The 15,227-nt window shown below is 44.3% G+C and overlaps 1 protein-coding gene across 6 annotated transcripts in view; it reads left to right on the top strand.

Moving 5' to 3' along the window:
- Positions 1-15,227, top strand: part of COLQ (collagen like tail subunit of asymmetric acetylcholinesterase) — a 104,924-nt gene that overhangs the window by 23,977 nt on the left and 65,720 nt on the right. For 2 of the 6 annotated variants that reach the window (XR_010132655.1, XM_055381108.2), the window contains exon 1: positions 9,359-9,675. The exons of 1 other annotated variant lie outside the window; for it this stretch is intronic. Coding sequence is in view for 4 of the 5 variants with exons in the window: in XM_055381108.2 (XP_055237083.2) it covers positions 9,570-9,675 (106 nt within the window). In the remaining variant the exon portion in view is untranslated. Of the gene's footprint in view, positions 1-9,358; positions 9,676-15,227 lie in introns of those variants that run through there. 3 more of the 6 variants (XM_019023453.4, XM_055381107.2, XM_004033679.5) reach the window with 2 other exon arrangements.

Raw genomic sequence — 15,227 nt, 5'->3', positions numbered from 1 at the left:
TGTGTTCTAGCTCTGTGGCCTTGAGCAGATTACCTAAGCTACCTTTGTCAACCTCTATCCATAGAGAGAGTAATACCCACCTCATAGAGTTAGCTCAAAAGCCTAGAGGCTTCCAAGAAATCACATCTGTAGGAATATCATAGGTATTTAATGATTGGTGGTTGTAGTTGGTATTTTCATCCCTTAAGGTCAGAAATGACTCTTCCATGAATACTTCCCAGAGAACTACAATTAAAGTTCATCTCTTACCTTCCTCATCGACTCTGGCACTCCTCCTTCCAAATTCCTGTAACTCAGATGGCAGTCAAGCCTCCCAGATCACCACTGACCCCAGTTCCATAGCTCTGATCACGCTAAGGCCTCTCCAGATTTCTGCAGCGTCTCAGGAGAGACTTTTCTCCCCGTCCCATCCCTGCGTTGTCGTACGCTAGCCTAGAAGCCAAGCCTGGCACCTGCACCTGTGTCTGTGAGAAGGCTGCTCACTGCAAGCCCTTTCTGTGTTCTGGTAACTTTAATAAAGGCCTGGAGGCTGGGGAGAAGGAGGTGTCAGGTTGGGGTGAGTGTGACCTGGAAAACAATAGAGGTGCAGAGAATTGGGAGGGGAAGGAGCCAGGGTTCAGAGAAGGAAAACACACGCCACCTCTCAAGGAGAAGCAACAACATTCCATCAGAAGAAGACAGTGGAGGGTGGGGTATTTGGTGGTGCTGCAGACTTTGGAAAATACAATCTGCTACACTACCTTAAATATCTATCCAATCTGATCATTACTCACCACCTCCATTGTCACTTCTTGGAAAACCAACCATCATCTCCACCTTCAGTGTCCTCCTGTTAGGCCTCCTACTTCCCCCTACAATCTACTGTGGTGAAGCCAGGGGTGATCCTGTTACAACACAAATCAGAGCTGCCACTCCTGTTCAAAACCCTCCACTGACTTCCATCTTAAAACAAAGTCCAAACTCCATGCGTGCCCTACAAATGCCACATGACCTGACCCCAGTGGCTTCTTGGATCCTATTTCCTTCACTCTCCCTCTTGCTTACTCTGCTCGAGCCACATGTAACTCCATTCTGCTCCTCCTGGAAAAACCAAGCTTGTTGGTGCTTTAGGATGTTTGCACCTGATGCCTTAGAATGCTTTCCTCCCAGATATCTGCATGGCTCGTTTTCTCAGGTCTCTGCTCCGATGTCACCTCCTCAGGGAGGCTCTCCATGATCAATTATTTCTCTCCATTATTCTACATTACACTGAACACCTGTGTGCTTCTGTCTTGAGACCTCCTTAGAATGTAAGTTCCCAAGGGCAGGGACTTTAGTACATTCTGTGCATGCTGAATCTACAGCTTGTAGATCTTGGCCTGTGTTGTGATAGGAACACAGTAAATATTTATTGAATGAAAAAATAATGGGCCAGGCACAGTGGCTCACGCCTATAATCCCAGCACTTTGGGAGGCCGAGGCAGGTGGATCACATGAGGCCAGGAGTTCAGTACCAGCTGGCCAACATGGTGAAACCCCGTCTCTCCTAAATACACAAAAAAATGTGCCGGGCATGGTGGGTGCACATTTGTAATCCCAGCTACTCGGGAAGTGAGGCACAAGAATGTCTTGAACATGGGAGGCAGAGGTTGCAGTGAGTTGAGATTGTGCCACTGCACTCCAGCCTGGGTGGCAAAGTGAGACTCTGTCTCCAAAATAAATAAATAAATAAATAAATAATTAAATAACAGGAAAACAGAAAAATAATGAGTGAATGAATTCTCTGACCTCTCTCTTACCTTCCTGAATCATTGCTTTTCTGTTTCTGTCTTCTCTAGTTTAACCTTGTTCATCTACTTCCTGAGGACGCTCTTGTGGTTTTAAAACTTCACAGTTACATTTAGTAACTCTTTATATAAGGAAACAGATTGCCACATAATCCATGATAACTGGGTGGAAAATTTTTAATCTCTCGTACTTAAAAAAAAAAATCACCTGTTCCTCTTACCTGAGATTGCATATGTTTACATTTTGGCCTTGGAGATAACCCTTTCCCTGTGGCTGAGTATTTTTAAAGCACTTTAAGGCCTTAAGTGGATTAAATACGGAACATACTGTGACCTCAGGTTTGTGCGACTTGTACTACAACCTGCAGGATGGGAAGAACCTCCTTGTCACAGGGATTGTAAGGCTTCATTGGAGCAGCGTGGGTGCCTATGTATGTTCTTGTCCATCTCTGAGGAGATTATTTCCTACACAGCCAGCCTCAGCTAGTAGGTGACTCTACGATACTCCCTAGCAGTGCCTGATTATTGCGCATATTGGCTAAGCTCTCTCTTCTCATAACTGGGATGCAGGATGCATAATTATATGCAGTAAGAGTGGTTCCCTTTCTTACCCTTTACTTCTCAGTCTTGGTCAGCATTAGCCTATTGTTATTAAAGGTTTTGCCAAACACAACCACATGCCCTTGATCTCCACCTTTAGCTGGGCAGAGACAAGATCCAAGCTTTGAAAATGGCTTTGGGCCAAATCAAGTTGCTAGGTGGGCCTTCCTCCCCACCCCATCCAATCTCCTCAAATGCAAGAGGAACCATCTCTCCAGGAGGCAAGGTGGTGTGGTTGGGGACTGGGATTGGGGTAGGGGGCCGGTGATGGACTGAGGGTGTTGGGGGAGGTGATGGGATTGTGGGTGGTAATATTATTTCAATAAATATATAAAAATAAAAATTTGCAATTAGCTTGTGTTAAGTACAAATAGTATACTAGGAATATGCATTTGAACTGGCTAGAGAGTTTGCAGTGAATGTCACCTAAGTTTCCCAGGGTTAACCTTAGGGGAAATCTGGGGCAAGCTCCACCTGAAAGAGCGAGGCAGATTTGTTTCGCCCTTTGGTGGCTTACTAAATATTATGAGCTTACTTATTCCTATGATTCTTGAAATAAATAACGTTAGGATTTATTTGTTCAGGATTCAGGATGTTTTTCCTTCCTATGGGCTTTAGTTCAAGAACCATCAATCCTCGGGTTGTCATAAAGCATTTTGGGGTCTCCTCGGAAGTCCCTGGCCTTCCCTTATGTCCTGTCTCCCTACCAAGAATGTGGTTTTGCATCCTCAGAGTTGAATGATTCTTGGACTCACAAACTTTCTGAGTCTGGTTTCAGGTAAAGACAGGTTGATTGGTGTTCCATGGAGAACATGTCTAGCCCTAAAGGCTAGAGCACTGGTGACATCTGATTCGATGTGTCATTCAGCAGCCTGCACGGTTCATATCTAGTCTTGCTAGGCATTGTTCCAGCCAGCCAATGACCTGAACCTCTGCTGCTGTCCCCAGAACTTCACATAAGCCTCAGTTTTCTCATCTGTAAGATGGGAATTATAATTCTAGTCTTGCTGCCTCACTTATGACTATCGAATGAAAAAAAAGATAAGGATTTCATACAAAATAAAGCCCTATATACGATTATTTATCATACCAGTAACATGTTCAGTGTATAACATGTAGATAAGAGAAAAGTGGGGAGCTAAATAATAAGAATTAAATAAAAATGGGTTTGAGGGTCAAATAAGTTTGGGGTAAAAGCAAAGTCAATGCATTTCTTTACTGCAGGACTTCTCAGTGTTTTTGATATGCCAATAAATGTTGTGAATTTCCAACAGTGACATAAAACAGGCAGGGTTTCCTAATGTCCATGAACTCCTCTGCTTTTCAAAAACCATGCATCTCAGAGTGAGCACACCCCCCAGCATAGTATGAAAAACACTGTATTGGATAAGATTACTGTCGCTAGTGTTGTGATTGCACTACAGATGGCTCAAGGCCAGCCTACTATCTCTGCCCTGAAAGTGAGGAAATCCAAGCTCCTGGCCCTGGAGATGTAACTATGGGCGAGATGCCTGGATAAGTCTGATGGGTCTTATCAGACTCGTTAGCTCTTCTGGCCCTCTGATGAAGCTATGCTTTGCATTCCCAGGCCCCATCAGTTCTGGCTTTGATTTAAGCCCAAGTTGCCAGGGAACAGTGAGCTGTGAGGAGGGGTCTTCCTGGGGCTTCTCAGTTGCCCAGGCTTGTCTCCCGCCTGCTGGTGGGAGGTGGCTATGACCTCTGCATAACTGAAATATCATCCATTCTGGGCCAGAGAGACCAGGCTCAGAGCTCTGTTTCTCTGCCAGGACCAATCAATAACTCTCTGCTCTTCACAACACGTCTGCAAAAGACTTGTTGGACCTCGGGCATGCAGGATTGGCACCTTTTTCCTTTCTGCTGTTTTCTTTACTCCTAAGGCCGCCTTAACTTGATTTTGTAAAAATAGAATTTTGTTTTTAAATTACAAATTAAATAAAGCTCATTGTAAAAATTTTAATACAAATATGTATAAGCTTGAAAAGGGAATTCTCCTTTTATCTTCTCTTATCCCATATACTGTGGGATATACATCATTCTAGATCTTTCTCAATGCACATATAAAAACTGATAAAGAGATTTGCTTGTTTGTTCAGAAATTTGGTCGGATATACTGCCACTTTCTTATTTCACTCGACAGTGTTCCATTGACAATCTTCCATGTCAGTGCATACATGTGACATTTTTCTTATTTTTTAAAGTCAAGTTTACTGATGGAAAATGTACATATAATAAAACTGACCCTTTTTGAGAGTATGGTTTGATGAATTTTGACAAAATATACAAACACTCTAATCAAGATAAAGAATATTTTCATCACTGCTAGTTCTCTTGGGCCCCCTTCTCTTCTCACAATTCTAACCCCTGGCACCATGGATCTGTTCTCCAGCCCCATAGTTTTGCCTTTTCCAGAATGTCCTACTAATGGAATTATACAGTATGTAGCCTGTTGTGTCTGGCATCCTTCACTTAGCATAATGCACTTGAGATTCTTCCATGTTACTTAGTTTATTCCATTTTATTGCTGAGTAGTTTTGCATTGTATGTACACATGCAGTTTGTTTATCCATTCACTGGTTGATGGCCATTTGGGTTGTTTCTAGTTTTAGCTATTACAAATGAAGTGGTTATGAACTTTCATGTACAGTCTTTCTGTGGACATGTGTTTCATTTCTCTTGGGTAAATACTGAAGAGTAGAATTGTTGGATGTATAATAAATGTATATTTGACTTTATAAAAAACTGACATTTTTTTCCAAAGTGGTTACACCATTTTGCATTCCCACTAGCAATGTTTGAGAATTCCAGTTGCTTCATATCCTCACCAATACTTGGTATTGTCAGTCTTTTAAATTTTAGCTATTCTAGTAGGTGTGTAGTGGTATCTCACTGTGGTTTTAATTTGCATTTCCCTAATGACTAAAGATGTTGGGTATCTTTACAAATGTTTATTTGTCATTAATGTATCTTCTTTGGTGAAATATATATTCACATCTTTTGCCTTCCTTCCTTCCTTTCTTCCCTCCTTCCTTCCCTCCCTTTTTTGAGACAGGGTCTCATTCTGTCGCCCAGGCTGGAGTGACGCAGTAATGGCTCACTGCAGCCTTGACCTCCTGGGCTCAGGTGATCCCTTATCTTCACCCTCCCAGGTAGCTAGGACTACAGGCATGCACCACCACACCCAGCTAGTTCTGTTTTTTTTTTTTTTTTCATAGATACGGGGTTTTGCCATGTTGTCCAGGCTGTGTCCATTTCTTTATTTCATTTCAGTTTTTTTTTTTGAAACAGAGTCTTGCTCTGTTGCCCAGGGTGGAGGGCAGTGGTGTGAGCCCAGCTCACTGCAACCTCTGCTTCCCAGGTTCAAGCGATTCTTGTGCCTCAGCCTCCTGAGTACCTGGGATTACTGGTGTGTGCCACCACACCCAGCTAATTTTTGTATTTTGTGTTGAGATGGGGTTTCACCATGTTGGCCAGGCTGGTCTCAAACTCCTGGCCTCAGGTAATCCACCCACCTTGGCTTCCCAAGGTGCTGAGATTACAGGTGTGAGCCATGTTTGGCCTGCCATTTCTTTTAATTAAGTTTTTTATCTTATTATTATTGAGCTGTGAAAGTTTTAATATATTCTAGCTACAAATCATTTATCATATATGTGTTTGGCAAATATTATGTCCTAGTTTTTGGCTTGGCTTTCCAATTTAGTATTCTATTTTGAAGAGCAGAAGCATTAAAGTTTTTATAATGTCCAATTTAACTTTTTTAAATTTAAGATTTGTATTTTGCATCTTATTTAAGAAATCTCTGCCTAACCCAGGGTCACTAAGATTTTCTCCTGTTTTCTGCCATAAGTTTAATATTTTAGCATTTACAATTAGGTCTGTGGTCTATTTTAAAATAATTTTTATGCATGGGGCAAGGTAAGGGTTAATCTTTATTTTTATTTGTTTGTTTTGCATATGGAAGTCAAATTTTTCCAGCACCATTTGTTGCAAAGACTGCCTTATTCTTTCTAGTCACTGCATAACATTTTGAATGGATGTCCCAGGATTTATTCCACCAATGTTTCATTCATGGACAGTTAGGCTGTTTCCAACTTGAGGCAACAATGCACACCCTTGCACCTAAACCACTGGGTAGTGAATGAGTATTTCTGAGAACTTCTGGGTCAGACGGCATGTGCATTTTAAGTTTAATGGGGCCAAAAGATTGTTTTCCAGTATACAGTCCTGCCTACAAGGTCTGAGAGGGAAGACTCTGACTTTGAATGGCTTTATTGGTGTGAGCTTTTCTCAAATCTCAAATAGTTTCCTTCTGGACAAATCTAATAGTCTATGTTATTAGATTCTGGAAACATCAGAGCCCTTCCAGGAGGATTTGAAGAAAGATGATAATTTCTGTCTTGGTCAGTTAGGGTAATCTTATGAGAAATAGGCTTATAAAATATAAGATACCTAAGGAAATGGAAATTTACTAAAAATTGTTTAATAAGTATTGGGGCCTTATAAATAACTCTGTGTTGGGGCCTCCTCAAAGGGTAGAGGCTCCTGTCGTAACTTTAGATCAACAGTGACTCATTCTCCAGTGACTTGAATTATAAATTTAGCCTCTCTGTCTGCGGGTCCTAATTCAAGGGTGGCCATCCATAGTCCCTCTCACACTCTCAGCATACTCACCAAAGCCCTCCCTTGTATCAGGCGCAGGCCAGCCAGCTGTATGTGCAGAGGCTCCAAGGGGTGCTGGGGAAATGCAAGTTGTGCAGAAAGCTGGAGCATAAAGTTATGCTACTTTTGTACATTCTTCTCTTTTTATCCTATCCAGTGGTGTGATTTGATCAAAGTAACTTACATTGTTGAGGATCTGTTAGGTGACAAGGACTGTCCTGGGGGCCTTGAGAGTACACAGAGCTGTGGGATAGTCCCCTATCTTTAGGGATGTTAATGCCAGCTAAATAGCAACACAAGGTGGTGTTCAAAAACAATAGCAGCAGGTGTCACTGGTAGGGCATATTGACAGAATTTGTTCCAAGGGTATGGTCAGTGGTGAATTCTTTGTGCTGAGAGAAGGAAGAAGTCATACTGGCTTTGCAGAGGAGGAATCTGAGCTAGATAGTGAAAGTTCATATTCTGACACCAAGTTACTCAAAAGATACCTTCCTCCCAGGTAGACTGTACCTTCTCCAAGCCACCGGAAGCTGGCTGCTGGGGCTCCAGAAGTTAACAAGAGTGAGCCTGAGAATGTCCTGATTGAGTTTGGCCGACAATCACAGCTCCTTCTTGTAAAAATTTTGGGAGCAGCTAAATGGGGGTACCCTCTCTTTAATCTGTCCTATAAATTTTGAATGTAGTTCAGGTATATTTTTCATGCTTTCAAAAGCTTTCCTTATCAACTCTGTATCAGTTAGCTATTGCCGATGAGCAAGTCATCCTAAAACTTACTGGTTTGAAACAATAGCCGTTTTATTTGCTCATGACTTCGTAATCTGGGCTGGGCAGTTCTTTCGAGGGTCTCACTTGGGGTCACTCCTGTGGCTGGCATCATCTGAGACCAGGACAGGGCTAGATGTTCCAAAATGGCCTCACTCGCCTGTTGATGCTGCATCTGGGATAGTCAGAACAGCTGGAGGCTGGCAGCTTCCCCCTCCATGTGGCCTCTTCAATAGTCCAGACTTTTTAAAGTGGCAGCTGATTTTCAAGAAAAGGCAAAAGCAGGAGCTGCCAGGCTTTTTAAGGCCTAGGCCAGGAGATGGCACAGTGTCCCTTTAGCCACATTCTATTGGTCAAAGTAAGTCACAGAGCCACCTCAGATTTAAGGGAGGGGGACTAGCCCTGCTTTTTGCTGGGAAGAGTGGCATGCACACACTGGGTTGGGAGGATTTTTGGAGGCCATCTTTGCACCCAGGCTACCATGGCTCCCTTGGGTCTCCTTTGTGCTGTTCCTATGTGCAAGTTCTAATCCGTGTAGGATTCATCCCCATTACCTCACTTAACTTTCCAACAAACCTTTAAAGGGAACATTGTCTCCATTGTATGGATGAGAAAACTGAGGCTTAGAGAGGTGAGCTTGTCCACTGCCACTCAGAGCTGAGAGTCAAGCCCAAGTGTGGTGCTACAGCTGTAAAATATCACTTTATAGCATGCCCTGACCCAACTCCACCTTCCCCATGATGAGCACAGGGGCAGGGTGCCCACCCCAGCATCCAGTAACTAGCAGACTGTTTCTGAGTTAACTCCTATGAGGCATGTAATATGTAAATTAAAGCAAAATGAACAACTCTGTGAATTATTATTTTGTTTTAGTCATCTAATCATCTCTATAACAGGCTTTTATAAACTCATAAAAGGTATTAAGAATGTGATAATTTTTATTTGAATAATTTTGTCTAGCCAAAGATTAAATTAATGATGTTATTTTTCTGAATATAGTTTGATAAAAATCATTCACTTTTCTATCCTTTTACTGTTTTCATTTATTTTGCCTTGCATTGAATCAAAAGGTTGCAGCTTTTGGAGAGAGAAACACTTTTTCACAGAGAAAGCTGTTTGGAAATATAAACTACTTCCTTCCTCCTTTTTATTGGATGATTAAAGAAAAAAATTAAAAGTTAACTTTACATTTGTTACACAATGGGTAAAAATGTCACAGGCTGACAGTGGAGGGGTTTTTCTCCATGAAATTCGGTTTGAATCAGGAGAGTTGTTTCTGCCCAGTTCCAAGGAGGTAGATGGTGGCACATAACCAATTAGGAATCTCTCTGCCCTTGAGGACTGCCTCCAGTGAACATCTGAGACTTGGCTGCCTTCTCATCACCTCTTCACTAGCCACTTACCTCAGTCTCCAAAAAAGAAAATTTTAACATCTTAATTTTAATGTGGGCATTTGATATGGTGCTTGAGATAAATATAACTCTATGTAGTATGGAGACAGTTTAATGGGAAATGGTTGGCATTCTTTCTTGGTAAAGGCATGGGGGACAGGAGAGGTGGGGGAGGGAGCGAGAGGGAGGGGGTGAGGAGGAGGGAGAGGGAAAGAGAAAGAGAAAGAGGGAAAGACACACACACACACGCACACGCACACACACACACAAACACACGCGCACGCAAACAGCAGTGAGGAAGAGAAAAGCAGAGATAAGCAAGGCTCCGCAGCAGCCTCCTTTCTAGCTTGACCCTCGCCAGACCCTGGCCAGCATGGTTGTCCTGAATCCAGTGACTTTGGGAATTTATCTTCAGCTTTTCTTCCTCTCTATCATGTCTCAGCCGACTTTCATCAACAGCGTTCTTCCAATCTCAGCAGGTAAACGATGGCTACAACTTTCCTGTCTTCCATCTGTCAGGGGACGGGGAGGAAGGAGGATTGTTTTGCAATGTGTCCTGATGTTTTTGCCATTCAACTGTTGGTGGAGGGAGGTTGGAAGGAAGATGGCCACCCCAGCAGCTTCCTGTCACCCAAGCTTGTCTTGGAAGCCCCTTCTGTCCTTGTTCCAACCGGCTCCTACCTGGCTGCTCAAAGCAGAGACGCTTTGAAAAACGGTTTCTGCCTCCCCTATTCTCCCCATTTGCTGCATGATTTCATCTTGGCCAGGAATTTGGGAGAGCTTAAAAGAGACAGAGGCGTGCAAGTAATAGAGAAGTGAGTCTCAGATGTTTCTATAAATACATCTCTGACCTCTTCGAAGGGGGCTTGCCTCACAGGGGCTGTTGTGGAGTAAACAAACCTCTTTCCGGACCCAGATAGCATCCATGGCCACAATAGTCCCTCGAAGGGAAAATGCAGGTGGCAGGGGCCGGTGGGTTGGCGGGTGAACAGCAGCGGGGCAGTTGCAGCCTCAGGACTAGGTTTTCCCTTTCTCCAGACCTGTCTTCCTGGGTGCGACTTCCCTTCAGCCTCAGACAAGGCAGCTGGAGGTCCTGAGAGAAGCGAGCTTTCCAGGGAGAAGTGGAGGGAGTTCCACAGTGACAGCCAGGTCTGGAGCTGAGTGTGTCTGCCGGGTATGAGGCTGGGAGATTTGGGGAAGGGGCTGTGTCTGCCAGCCTGCAACCTTTTCTGAGGTCACCAGCCTGTTGCCCTTGTCCTGTCTGGCCCAGAGCAGGGGAAGTATTCGGTTACTAGTATGGCCTATTTAAAACTTTCTGAGGAAACTCAAATGTTTCCGGAGGGCTTGAAGGAGGCAGGCAGACCCTCACAGCCCCCCTCAATTCACCTCAGTGACCCCTGACTCTCCCCAGCAAAGTTTTAGTTATGCCTCCAACATGAGTCTCATAAATACTTCAACTGAGACAGAAATTTCACTATCACTGCCTTTGCTGGAAACACAGGGAGGGCCAGAAATGCCAGGCTCTCAGAGAGGGCACATCTCTGAATCCAGCTCCCAACTGCTGTCCATTGATAAAAACAGCTCATCAGCAAGTTGTGTAGCCAATGTTTGTGGGCCATGAGGGAGTGACTCAGAGACTGGTGTGGGGCTAATTATAAAAGTGTGAGAAACGGAGGTGGGGGCAGATTTGTGGAGAATTCAGGAGGGTGGGCAGGAAAGGTGAGTGGTGGTGTCACCGTGGGTGTGTGCCCACATGCCCCTGCAAATTCAAGTTAAGAGCATCAAGCTTCTTCTAGGAGTGAGTAGTCATTATTCATTCCCCAGTTCAAGGGAGAAGCTTGAGAGTTAATTTGGCCTAATTTGGTGGTTCTTAATCATGTTTGGGTCACGGATTCCTTTGAGAATCTGCTGAAGGTTAGGACTTAAGGAAACTCAGTTTTCTGGTTCTAGCCCTGCCTCTGATGAGCTCCCTGACTTCTGAGAGACAGTGGCCTTACACTATAAGCACCATGTGGCCAGGGCATGTGTCTCTCTTGTACTTTACTGTTTTCCCAGGGTCAGAACAGTGCCTGGCACATAGTAATCAATAAATATTTGATGAATGAATGAATAAAAGCTTCTCATCTGCAAACTGGGGTTTACCATCATTTTGTATTACTTAATTTAAATAGCACCAAAGTGGTTAAGGAGTTCAGAAAACTAGAGAGAAAAGAACCTCTGGTTTTCTTTTGAACTCTTTGCCTTGGAGAGCACCCTGGCACAGCATAGATATCTCTTACGTAAGGTTTTTGCAGACTGTACCAATCAGGGCAACAGCAGGATAAAGAAGCAACTCAGGTGGTTCAGATGAAAAGATCTGAATGAAAGGATCACTTTGAGAGGTGTGGGTGGGGTTAAGGGAACCAACAAGGAATGCTGAGGCACCTAGAGATTAGCAACTGCAATACGCCTTTACCACCCTGTGCTTGAAAAGGCAAGAGGGGCAAATAGGAAAATGGATCCCAGGCAGATTTGGAGCCTTGGAGAAGGGGCCATTAAGCAAGACCATTGGTCACGGAAGGACCTAAAGCAGGGAGAAAGTGAAGGAGAAATACACCATCTTCTCTCTCCTCCCATCCAAGCACCTTTTGGCAGGGCCTCTCATTGGCCAACCCAACTTGAAGCCAGAGGGCAGAGCATGGAGGTCAGGGACTGGAACACTGAGGGCAGAGAGCCAAGGGGAGGGTTGGGATGGAGAACAACCAGTGCGCATATCCACAGGCACTTCTGGCTGGGAATGTGGTCATTAGACATTAGGGAAAACAATGGAATAGACCTAGCGGGAATCACTAAGGTAACCAGCTCAGTATCACAAAGATATGTTTTCTCCGGTGGTCACTTGGCTTTGTCCCCCTAATTTAGTCACCATGGCTTTATGATAGCACAGTTCAGAAATAAACTTAAGCTTTAAAAAAATGGAAACTGTTCCTTGTAATCCTTTGGAAATATTTTCCAACAGTTTGATATAAAATATTCTATATTCAGAAGCTTATAGACTCTTAATTCTTCTGAAGATAGGCTGTGTATACACAGAAAATAAGGGCAACCAGGAAAATCTTTTCATTCTATGCATTATAACTTAGTGAGTGCCTACTGTGTGCCTGGCACTCTAATGTGTGCTTCAGGGGACACGGAGACAAGTAGGATGTGGCCTCTGCTCTGAGGGATTCCATGATCACCTGCTTTTGAAACACAGGTGGCATGTGGTAAATGCCCCGGAAAGGGGTTGTGATGGAGGAAGAGCTCTCATGGGCCTGTAGGCCAGTACTTACCTTCATAGATAATCCACTCCTTCACTGTCTTCAAGAAAGACTATTCCAGCAGTGCCATGTGCAGCACCAGCTGTCTGGATCAGAGGTTCATTACCTGGCAACCTCCTCTGCTGGGTCCCAGAGGAGAACCAGGAAGGAGCACAAAACATCAGAGGCCAGAACTGATGATAGAAATGCCATCGCTAAAGCACATAATATTTGATACACACAAAACTATTTCAGGCCTTTATTCTAAGCCTATTAACTCTTACTTTGGGCACCACTCTAATAGACATAGATAGTACGTGACTTGAAAGCTGGTGATTATATATAGCATATTAAATTGGGGAGGGAGGAGTTGCTGCTTAAGCTAGACACAATGATGGATGATAAGAATGATTACAAGAAAAACAATAAAGAATTAGGAAATGGGCCTGAGATTTCAAAAAGAATAGTAGGCCAGGCGCGGTGGCTCACGCCTGTAATCCCAGCACTTTGGGAGGCTGAGGTGGGTGGATCACCTGAGGTCAGGAGTTCGAGACCAGCCTGACCAACATGGAGAAAACCCTGTCTCTACTAAAAATACAAATTTATCTGGGTGTGGTGGTGCATGAGTGTAATCCCAGCTACTCAGGAGGCTGAGGCAGGAGATTTGCTTGAACCTGGGAGGCGGAGGTAGCAGTGAGCTGAGATCGCGCCATTGCACTCCAACCTGGGCAACAAGAGTGAAACTTCGTTTAAAAAAACAAACAAAAAATAGTAGACTAGAGCTACCTCTAGAGCCTCTGCTCTGTCTGTAACCCCTGAAGGCGTCATTGACTACAGTACATTAACTGGTTTTCATTATGAGCATGAATGGTCCAGTGATGACTGGATTGTGCCTACTTTATCTTGCTTAAGAAGGTAGATAAATGCCATTTATATATTAGAATGATTTCTATTGAACATGGCAATTATTAAAAATGCCAAGATTCCCACGTTTGGTGTATTGCGTTAACCATTGGTGGGTAATAAACCACCGTGACACTTGGTAGATCGAAACAACAACCATTTATTGTTGAAGTTCATGTGTTTGTGGGTAAACTGAGGGTCAGCTAATCTAGCTTGGGTTTGGCTGGCCCTGGCTGGACTCACTTATGGGTCTGTGGATTGACTTGGCTCCAGTATCCACCCACAGTGGTAGCTCAGTAGTAGTACAATTTCCAGAATGTGGAGGCACAGACACAAAGACAATAATATTTACTGGAGGGCAGGCCTTCCACACAGTTTAATTTGTGTAATTCTCGCAGCACTCCTGAATGGGGGCAGCACCACTTCCCCTTTCAGATGAGGAAATGGCAGCTCAGAAAGGTTAAGTGACTTGCCCAAGGTCATGCAGCTGTTATGTGGGAGAGCTGGAGACTGAAATCCTGCTTCTTTAAGTCCAGGGATTTCACCAGTATAGACCAAATCTCCTTATGGTTTTGGATAAATAGTGATATTGGCCTTTAAAGTCCTGTAGGCTACCCTCCTATCCTCTGGAAACTCTCCTCTGGATTCTTTTTTGTTTGTTTTTTCGAGACAGGGTCTCTCTCTGTCGCCCAGGCTGGAGTGCAGTGGTGCGATCTCGGCTCACTGCAACCCTCCGCCTTCCAGGTTCAAGCGATTGTCATACCTCTGCCTCTTGAGTAGCTGGGAGTACAGGCATGTGCCACCAAGCCTGACAAATTTTTGTATTTTTAGTAGAGACGGGGTTTTGCTATGTTGGCCAGGCTGGTCTCGAACTCCTGACCTCAAGTGATCCGCTGGCCTTGTCCTCCCAAAGTGCTGGGATTACAGCCACCACGCCTGGCCTGGATTCTTTATTTTCCATTCCCTCCTGCTTTTTCCTCAGGATATCAATGCCCAAAGCTCTAGCAAAAGATTGAATATTGCTTTATATTAAAGTGTGCATGACTTGCCAGGGTACTGATTTATCTCTCCTTTGATGGTTCTTGCATTTTAATGGAGGTTAAGGATCTAAGCTAAACAATACTCTAGTGAAATGGTGTCAACCAGGGTGTTTGGGGGTGGGGAGCCAGGGGAATCCACTTCACAAGCCTTCCCTTTAGGCATTGTGAGCCGACCCATCGATGACCCTGCAGACACATGTGGTTTCCCTCGTTGAGTACAGGATTTTCCAGGAAGGCAGGACTCTCCAGGTGATGTTTGGGTCCGGGTCTCAGAAACCAGATGGTGAGAACACCCAAATCCAGTCCTGTAGAGTGAGATCAGATGGAAGGATGTGATTTCTGTCTGGGTACTGGAATCTTCTCCTGTTGCCTGCTGGGATGTAACCCAGGGCAGGCATTTTGTGGCCTGTAGGGCCTGATGTCCAGCCCCGTGCTCCCCTGCCTGGAAGCCAGCCAGGCCACCACTTGGGAACTATCCATATTCTTGGCACTAGATTATGGACCATTTATTTGTGTCTGATGCTGATCAGCTATTGTTTAATGCTCCATAATGCACTTGCCAGCCATCTCCTCTGATTTACCGCCCCATATTTCCTATGGATAATAAAATCAGAGAGGATTCTTAAATTAAAGAACTCTCTAAGGGGTCCCAGGCTTCCTGCCAACCCCATCCCAAGCCTCTGCGTGCAGCAGTGGGCTCATGTCCTGTTCAGACACAGAGAGGGGTGGGTGTGAGAGATGGGAGACTTTCCCTTCTGATAAGTTGGGCCAACCCCCCACCTTACTGTTTGCCATACTCACACCTCCTTT

The sequence above is a fragment of the Gorilla gorilla genome, chromosome 2 (assembly GCF_029281585.2).
Source record: "Gorilla gorilla gorilla isolate KB3781 chromosome 2, NHGRI_mGorGor1-v2.1_pri, whole genome shotgun sequence".
NCBI lineage: Eukaryota > Metazoa > Chordata > Mammalia > Primates > Hominidae > Gorilla > Gorilla gorilla.
The sequence above is the reverse complement of the archived record's forward strand: the minus strand, read 5'-3'. Positions and strand labels throughout refer to the sequence as shown.